Here is a 10,190-nt window from a genome sequence, read left to right as displayed (position 1 = left end):
GGTCTGTTGACCTTGTCAAGATCTCCACTGACATTAATCCTGCAGATCTGCTCACGAAAAGCCTCACTACTGAGCGCTTTGCCTTCCTTAGGAGATTGATGGGCGTTGGATGAGATGTTGTGTTTCCTCATCCCTTGTACCTATGTACATTTGTACTGTCTTTTCTTTTCTTTTCTTTCTCACTGGGGCAGATTCGCCTTTAAGTGGGAGGTTGTTGGGGTAAAGGCGCCTCTGCCGTGCCACCCCGTGTATTACTACACTGACAGTACCTGCCATTGCACATTGCAGGTGGTGAGCACTCGTCACCATCACACTTATTCTTTATTCTTTCAGTGACTAGTGAATAAAGGAAGGCCCGGTCACACATTGTGACTGTTGGAGTTCCCACTTCTCTCTCTCTCTCTCTCTCTCTCTTTTCTTGCTCTTATTCTCCGCCATAGCTCGTGCATGGTCTTTCGATCCTCTCATCCCTTTCAGCATGTAAGGTATATAATACCTCCTCATCATTATGCCAATCTTCCATTATATACATGCTATGAACTTTAACCTTTGTTGTCTTGTAGAGGCATTTTGAGGCATGGTTAGTCATGTACTTATCACCACACTTAAAACATAGGCCTTTTTCTTTCTATTCCTTAATAACATTTGGGAAGATGAACTTTTGACCACTTAGACCATTTAGAACTGATATAGTTTGGAGTCTATTTGGAACATATTTACCCTCACCATTGGAGCTAGGTACTGTCCCAGCTTTCTTTCAACATGGAAAGGGGGGTAAGTAGGTATTTTGGGGTTGCTATTAGGCATGGGGTTGTCTCTAAAAATAGGAACCTGGCCTCAGTGGGATGTTGGGCTATCCAAAACCTTGTTGAAATTTCTCTTTTTTATAGTACCTCCTTGCATATCTTTTAGCCAATTCAATTGCATCAAATAAGGTCAAAGGCTTTTGATCCATCACATCAATCGTAGCCCATAGATGTACTTGTCCAATTTTGTGTCATCATTACTAACACTCTCAATGTGCATGGTCAAGCTCATGAATTAATCTATATAATCTTGCACTACGAGATTATGTTGGTCAAGCTGATACCATCAGCTTGCCAACCACTCTTTTTTCACTGGGGATTCAAAGACTTGAACCATATGCATCTTAAAATTTTCCCAACCAATAAACTAACGATTCTTACGGTTGATGTGGTACCACCATTTGTGGGAAAATCCCTCTAGATAGAGATAGGAAAAGAGAATTTTCTGATCATCAATGTGCATGGGTAAATATTAAAGTATGACTCCAATTTTGAGGTCCATTCTTCCAAGTTTGATGGGGATGGTGATTTCCCATTATACTTGGTAAGAATAATCTTGTCATGAAGGTCATTGAGGCCTTGCTTCCCATGATAGCCTTACTATCCATACATACCATATTGTCTATACATGCCATGTTGTGCATTGAATCCATGCTATGCTACCCATTGCTTCCATGTTGGCCATTAATACCATATTTTCCATTATGGGGCCAAGCAAGATAACTCCCATTGGGCCTCTTAGGGAGAGTGGGGGAGCTTCTACCAGTGTGGGGTGGGGGTCTCACAGGGGGGATCGGCTACATGGATAATGGGAGAGCTCAAGAGAGGCTCATCTTGACTAAGGGGGGCTCTTCAATCTCAAATGTGGAAGGAGGGAGAATATCCTTAGCTCTAAGAATACCCTATGGACCATGACGAGGGTCCAATGGTGGAGGCCGTGGGTGATTCACGCTTGGACTCATTTGCCTTATCTTGTGCGGAGATCATGGCTAACTAGACTACAAGAATGGTTTTGTATTCCAAGTTATCTTGAGTCTAAGAGTTGGATAGGGAAATTTTCTTGATCACAAGGTCTATCTTTGAGAGCATCTAATGATGGTTGGCAACCATGTCATTGTACCTTTCCATGTGGCGAATCTCATGTTGACAAAGAATGTGATTGAGTATGATATAAGGCATTGGAGTCTCTAATCTCCCTCTAGACCTCCTCAGGGACCTTACTTTTTCCTTTCTATCTTGCTATCTGAATGCAATCCACATGACCTAGCATCAATAAAATGGACATAACTTCTAGTAGAGAACTTAAACCAAATATATTTTTAATCCAAATCAAGGGGGAGAAAGCCCTCTTCAAGATGACCTATGAATCTTTATGAAAAAAATAATTAGAGAATTCTATAACTGAATCTCTGTGCGTCTGCACAATCTCCACAATGACCTCAGTGCATCAAAATGGCCATATCTTTTAGACCATAGCTCCAATTGGGGAGATTTTTGATTCAAATTGAAGAGATTGATGCCATCTTCGAGGTAAGCTATAGGTTTCACTCCTAGATACAATGTAAAATTTACAGAAGCAAGATTTTTTGACTATCTTGGAATGTCTGCAACTAAAACATTGCTTGTCCTGATTTAAATATGCACTATATGAGTGGCACATGGACTAAGGAGCCTAAGCATCGTAGTAACCAATATCCATAGCATAATGAGAATGATCCAAATTAAATTTAGGAATTATTTTTCTCTACCATCACTGATATGAAAGCATCAATGTCATACATCACTTGTTGACTCCATATATGTCAAGTGCCATACATGGGTGTCTTGATCAATGAAAGTGCCTCATGTTAGGGGGTATCTCATCTTGAGAATGAGGTGATCAAGGAGTATACCTACACTTTCTTACAAGTATTAGGCTCTAGATCACTGAAAGGTGGGCAAAGTTCTCATCGCGCCTGGGTTGTGTACCCCTTTTTAGGACCTTGAGTGGTAAGGGAGAGCCACCTCTCTTTTGGCTTACCACCTTGCCTTGCATCAAATTTTTTTCTTAGACAAATTATATGTGGCAAAAAATTTTACTTATTCAACTAGTGTGAGATACATTGGGAAAATAAAGATTGGGGTCTTTTCATAAAATGCAAGAATTGGATAAGAGCTTGGGTGGAGGGCTTACCTTGGTAGTCTAGTGACTCACTGGCTACCACTTGCCCTTTTACAATGTCTTATCACTCTCTTGGGATCAATTCAACACACACATGACAAGATAAGTATTGGGGTCAACAAGAACTAATTGGGTAGAGTTGACATGATGCATTAGAATGTAGATGGGAAGCAAGCAAGCTATTGATTCAATGTGGGTAGCATGCATTCAATGAAGGACTCTACTACAAGGTAATATCTCTCCAACAAAGGGACTAAACTCAAAAAGTGGATTAAAATGAGAGATTAAGGTTGAATTAACATACCTCTTCAATGGTTGAAGTAGATGAATCAATGGCTCAATTCCTCCATTAAGTCAACCCAGGGAAGTAAAACACCTTCAATGGGTATAATCTTCAAGAGTTTGATGCTTGCTGTGATGGTGGGGGCTCTTGTGCTTGATCCTGAGCTTGCTCTTCTAGAGTTGAAAGCTTCATGGCTAAGTGGAGCTTTCATGGCTACCCATAAGAAATCTTTAAATGTTGACCTCCATGTCTTCAAGCTCAATAAAAGTAGCTAAGAATGGATGAAGGAACTCATGAGGGCTAAGGTTTTAGAGGTTGGAGAGATTGGACTAAGCTTTAATGGCTAATCGAAACAATATACAACATGGTTTACATGCCTCGGAGGAGGGAATCAACAAAAGAGGAAAGAAAGGTGCAATCTCAGTGGTGGAGGAGACCCTTGATGGGATCTTGAAGACCAAAGGAATAATAGTCATGAGGATTTTAGTTGAGAAAAAGTTGGAGGAGATCAATTCCAAGTAGTGTGAAATTACTACAAATTTTGGGGGGTTGCCTGGAGGGTTCCACAGGTTAAGGCTATCCTATATGCTACTCTACTTGCTATTGGAGGTGTAAGGGATCAAGCTTAGGTGGTGGTTGATGTCATGGAGGAGGGGGAAACAAGATATTGGGGGTTTCTTGTTCATGGCATCCATGGCAACTTGCAAAGGAAGAGAGAGACAAGGGCTACAGCAAAAGCTAATTGAGGTTTTTGCCCTCCTCTTACTCATGAGCCTCCAACTTTGGCCTGAAATCCCTAAAAGTTGCATAGGAAAGAGTGACGACCTACTAAATTAACCATTTTATCTCTAGATATTTTAGAATCTCTAGCCATAGCTCCTACTTTCCTTCAAGAAAGCTATCACTAATTGTAGTCCTTCTTGTTATACATGTACCTGTTGCCTGGGTAACTAGGGTTTTTGTAAATGAGTAGGGATAGATGGGTAGGACACGGGTTACCATAGGAATATCTAGTTATACTGATGGGGTATTTAAGGTGTTGAGAGACCCAATTAGGGCATCACTTATCAATAATCAAGTCTCTCTTTTTCCCTTCCTTCCAACTTTCATGGCTTCCCTTCTCCTTCTTCCATGAATTTCACCATCACACGAGGAGTGAAAGGGTTTGAGCTTGTACCTCTTGTTTGTAATTTTTGTCATCACATAAGATTTACTGTTGTTTCTAAAGTCGGAGGGATTTTTGCTATTGTCAATGCAACAAATGGAGCTAAAGAAAAATATGTACAAAGAAATTAAGACTAATAAGGAAAAAGAATTAGTATTCTGTAGTTTTTGGGATCCACTAGTCATAGAAATTTAGAATATACTCCAATTTGACAAAAGCATCCAAATCATGTGATTTGGTATCTAGTCCATAAATGTAACTAATCAGATTGCCAAGCAAAGAGGGTCCTACAAGTTTCATGACCAAAAATGGGCCCGACACTAGCTATAGGCACTAGCCACGGGTCTCTATAACACTCACAAGACAAACCCACAAGGCCTCATGGCTAGGAGCATCCAAGGGCATGCTCCCCTAATTGCCACTATAGGTATTGCATTTGTAATGCAACGTAGTCCAATGATTTCCCCTCCTTACTCCTTATAGGGAGATCCCATACATCTTGGTATAATACACCAACGTAACACAAACATAGGAGGCAACCCCTTCACGGGGGTTTCACTCATAGTAAAGAAGACATGTCACCTGCGTGCAAGGACTTCTAAAAAAACCCCTATTTATGAAGCTTGTAAGACTAATATATCCCCCTATTTAAGCTTATAAGATATATACATGTATGACTTGTTATGTATCCCCTTTCTTAAATGTAAATCTTCATAAAAGATATACCAACTTTCCACCCATAAATATGTAAACATATCACGTGGCTTTAAAAAATAGATTTTTAAAATACTATTTTTATACATTTTTTGCATACAAAAGGATGCCATATGAAGGGGTTATTTAGGAATAGAATAGAAAAGAGATGTGGTTTATCTAGGCAAAATTCACATGTAAGGTTATTTTCAAATAGACCTTGAAAGCACATGATATACAGGATTTAGATATAGTGAACCCCCAAGGCTATATACCATGTGGTTGGAGGTCTACCTTATTATGCTATTATAGCAACAATGTGCATTGTTGCATATGGCACAATTTAGTGGTGAAGTGTATATCACTCTATTTTTGTAGTATCTTTCAAAGTTCAACCTAACATACTTGCATGCCACTAGCTTATACACAATGAACCAAGAAAATAGTGAATGATTTGCCACATCCAGATGTTTAGTAGTGAATGGCTAGTACAATCTCAATGCTTATCAATGTGCAAATGTATCAGCTTTTTCATGTGTATATTTCTAAATGTATATCAAATTGTTCCAACCTTTCATTTGGAAGAACATACACATACTTTTCTATCTGTACCATCAAATTGTCCAACTTGTCATTTGGAGGGCATTCACTCATTTTTTCTAGAATGTTCTATCCATTTTAAGGGCAATGTAGCTTCTAACCCTTCCTTGGCAGGTTAAAGAATGGACCCTTATAACATGGCAAATTCTCTGTGCTGTTTGTTTACCTTTAGTGCAAGATCAAGAAAGGTAACTTTTTCTTTTGGGATCGTTGCAGCTAATAACATTTGGAATAGATCATTGTCCTATAATGCACTTTGAAGTGCTTAGAATGAATGAGAATTGATGTCTAATACGCGATCGAATGTTCATGTTGTCTCCTTGAAAGGATATTTTAGCCTTCAAAATTTGGGCATGAGGCATCGGCCCTTAAATTGTCATATTTGTTGGTGTTGTAACCTTTCTCTCTCCACAAGTAGATTGTAAGGTAGGCCATCTTTTCCCAACTTTTCCGTGTCCAACATTTATGTAAGATAAGCAATCTTGTCGTAACTGTTCTGTCTATTACAGTCATAAGGCAGGTGAGCTTGATTTTGATCACATTGTTAGTCTAAGGAAGGGGGTAAGGGTGTAGAATCTAGATTCGGACTCCATGGTCGTAGTCCGTGGATATAAAGGCTGGCCTTTCGTGGCTGATGGTTCAGTTTTCCGTCACGACGCTCCATCACTCCTTCACATGCAAGAAAATGCTACTTCTGTGACAATGGCTGATTTTCTACCTTTGTCGCGACTAACGCAGTCACGGCGAGCAGCGTGTCGCACGCAGGTGTGGAGGGCACGGAGTCACATCGAAAGGAGAACCCATGCAAAGCAATTGGTACATTCACGGTGCAAAGAACGCTCTCAAAAGGGGGCCGCCTGCAGGGACGTACTGCACGACAAAGACAATGGAGCTATGCCAGGAGCGCCACACACTAGTCGTCGTCTTCTTCAACTCATTTCGTCGACCTGGTGTTCTTCTGCTACTGAATTAGCCTTCGGTGCAGATAGCGGCCACTGTCCTGGATCAGTCTTCCCTGTATTAGTCTTCACTGCAGCTGCTTATACGGGCCACTGAACTGAGCCAGGCACTTCTTCATCGTCTTCTTCATCTTCAGCTTTGACGTAGTGGTCGTCGACTTGTTGCTGCTGTTATTGTTCTTCTTCTCAGTAGCCGTTGTCGTCTTCTTCTTCGTCGGTGGACTTCATGGCTAGTGCTGAAGAAGCTGCAGCTACAGATCAGAACGCTGACAAGGGGAGCAGTAGCTTACTGGCGGAGCGATGGAGGGAAATGCAGGGCTTGCATCACTGGCAGGGCCTGCTGGACCCTCTCGACCCGGAGCTCCGCAAGAGCCTCCTCTTCTACGGCGACTTCAGCCAGGCCGCCCACGACGCCTTCGACCGCGACGCCCACTCCAAGTACGCCGGCTCCTGCCGCTTCTCCAAGGAGGAGTTCTTCCGCCAGGTCGGGCTGGTCAAAGGGCGGCCCTACGGCCAGTACCACGTATCGCGCTACTTCTACGCCACGTCGTCGGCGGGCGAGCCGCTGGGGCTGCTGCTGCGGTCGTCCTCGAGGGAGGGGTGGTCCAAGGAGTCCAACTGGATGGGGTACGTGGCGGTGTCAGGGGAGGAGGCGAGCCGGGCCCTCGGGCGGCGCGACATCGTGATCGTGTGGCGCGGCACCCTCCGGCCCTTCGAGTGGCTGGACGACTTCGACTTCCGCCAAGCCGACATCGACCCCCTCCTCCCCCGCGGCCACGCCCTCCCCGACCATATCGACAAGCCCTCCATCGAGAGTGGTTGGCTCGCAATTTACACCTCCACCGACCCCAAATCCCCCTTCACTTCCAACAGCGCCAGAGACCAAGTGAGTGTCATATTCACCCCATCGCTCTTTCCACCACCACATTCTCCTCATCTTTGCATTATCTAGTAATCTAGGTGTGTTATTGTGTGATTAGTGCAGGTCGCATTCTAGAGAAGTTTATTAGAGAATGTATTTGCATGTTAGAATACTTCATTCTATCTTTAAATCCCTTTTGACGTTCACCTATCAATCTGGATGTTAAATTCTGTGCTAGGAATATAAAATTAAGATTTAATATGTTGGCCTTACTAGCTTAGAATATATGGTTCATGGGAGACTTGACAACTTGATTTTTGATAAAGAGGAAAATGTTTGCAATATTCTTATTATTGTTATATGAGTATATTGTATTTTAAATCTTGTTAAAACATCTAATTATATAATTATTCATTTAATATAGTTTTTGTATCATTTGTGTAAATCTTCATATGATTTCATTTGACTTGGTGTAGTTTGTAAAGCAATATAATTTCAATTTATGAATACTTATACAACATCTTGTTATGCCATTGGTTTACACTTGGTCTAGTTTATACAACATAACCATATCTTTAATTCAGAATAAATATCATATTCTAACACTCTATTAGGGACTTTGGGAATTGTCATATAGTTTGGGAATTCCCAATATAGTTAATATTTGGCCATATGATCAAATCTTGTCCCCTTACTTATAAGTGGAGTCTATCCTAATTACTATATAGGTTATCTTTCCAAGTCCAACTTTGAAACATGGGTTAAGATTTAGTCACATGGCCAAATCTTTACCCTTTATTTGAAAGTGGGACTTGAGAGATTCCCAATTTATTCTCTAATATGGTGTTTTCTGCATTTACTAACATAATCATAGACCATACTTATTATAGTTCAATGTGATCATGTTTCAAAAAAGTCACCAAGTCCAAGCAACATCATGTCCATAAGGTAAGGAATCTATTTGAAATGGTAGATAGAAATACCTTGCATTCAAATCTCATTAACCTAGCTACGTTGAGTAGTGCCCTTACACAATGCATTGCAGGGGCCACTTATTCCTTACACTTGTTCATACATAGTTAGAAGAAACTATCATCTAATGATTAGCAAACTTGATGTCACAGGTTTTGAATGAAGTGCAATCCTTGATGAACAAGTATAAGGATGAGGACGTGAGTGTTACGATATTGGGGCATAGCTTGGGGGCCGCATTAGCAGTTGTAAATGCTTTCGACATTGCCTTAAATGGAATCAATGTAAGGGAAGGGAGAGAAGTGAGCCTAGTGACAGCCATTGTATTTGGATGCCCAGGAGTTGGTGATGAGGCCTTCAACAAGAAATGTGAAGAACTTCCGGGCTTGAGGATTTTACGTGTGAAGAATAAGCCTGATCTCATAAAATTATATCCAGGTTGGCTCATGGGCTATAGAGATGTGGGGGAAGAGCTACTCTTTGATAGCACATTATCGCCATATTTGAAGAAGACTGAGGTGAGACCTTTAAGCCCTTTTTTCTAAACATAAGGGTAGTCTAAACATTGTTAGAATGTTCATCACAATTTTTTCCTTAGCCTAGTTGACCAACTTGTATTGAACATCACATTGTTGTGCAAAATTAGAAAATAACAACCTTCCATTGCATTGCCCAAAGTCTCACAATAATGAAGGTGTAGGGTTTAGGGGATTAAAACCATTATTTTGGGCTTTAAGTGTGTTGGTTTCATTTTTGTAAATTGCAAAATTTTTGCATTCGGTTAAAATTTGAAAATGTGAGACTAACTCGAGGTATACATGTATTGCTTTAGAATCTTGGTGATTGGCACAACCTTCAAGTACATTTGCACATGGTAGCAGGGACACATGGACTTGAAAAACCATTCAAGTTGGTGGTGAATCGAGATGTAGCACTCATTAATAAATCATCTGAGTGCCTTAGGGATGACTACTTGGTTCCTGGGTCATGGTGGCAGATGCAACATAAAGGGTTAGTTCAAAGAGATGATGGATTTTGGTATATGCCAGACCGAGAAGAAGGCCGAATACCCAAGCCAGAGCCACTCAATGACTTGTGAAGTGTGCGAAAGTGGAATTCAAAGAATGATGGTATTTCTTTCCAATGTAAACAAGGAAATGTTAAAGTCATCCCTATGAACAAGTATAGAGTAAGTAAAGGTTGAATTTACTGAAGCTCCAACATGGTTTTGCAAAACATATTTTGGACTTGCTAATCAATTGGCTCTTCTTTACTAATGCTTGTTTTTTGGAAAGTGACATTTTAGTGGCTTTTATCTTGATACTATCACCCTTAAGCATGTTTAAAAAATAGGTTTCAATGGGCTTCAGCCACTCCTGAAAGGGCCATTGAAGTAGAATGCCTTGCGGTCTTTTGTATAGAAAGCACTAGCCATGTAATACACTCCATCTATCAATTAATTAATACTTTGATTTTCTATTATTACCTAAATAATTGCACTCAAGGCTACTTCATTGGAAAAATGTTCCTTTCACTTATTTCACCTACATTGAATCATTGAGTAATGTGTCAAAATTCGACATACCAAGAGAACATATGCATTTTATTGCTAGCTTACTCAACTATTCTACCAATTGGTAGGAAAGGGACGTGTTTTATCTAGGAAAAATTCATAGATAATGGTATTTT

General features: G+C 40.6%; 1 protein-coding gene across 1 annotated transcript; it reads left to right on the top strand.

Moving 5' to 3' along the window:
• Positions 1–6,353: 6,353 nt before the first annotated feature.
• LOC148023279 (phospholipase A1-II 4-like) lies at positions 6,354–9,814 on the top strand. Its single transcript, XM_087696317.1, has 3 exons — positions 6,354–7,553; positions 8,654–9,019; positions 9,334–9,814. Exons 1-3 carry the CDS (start codon positions 6,894–6,896, stop codon positions 9,598–9,600), a joined length of 1,293 nt encoding a protein of 430 aa, XP_087552443.1. The 5' UTR covers positions 6,354–6,893; the 3' UTR covers positions 9,601–9,814.
• Positions 9,815–10,190: the final 376 nt, after the last annotated feature.

This window comes from Lygodium microphyllum, chromosome 16, assembly GCF_053477565.2.
Source record: "Lygodium microphyllum isolate KBCC chromosome 16, Lygodium_microphyllum_v1.1.10, whole genome shotgun sequence".
NCBI lineage: Eukaryota > Viridiplantae > Streptophyta > Polypodiopsida > Schizaeales > Lygodiaceae > Lygodium > Lygodium microphyllum.
Note: the sequence above shows the minus strand (reverse complement) of the source record. Positions and strands in the feature narration are given on the sequence as shown.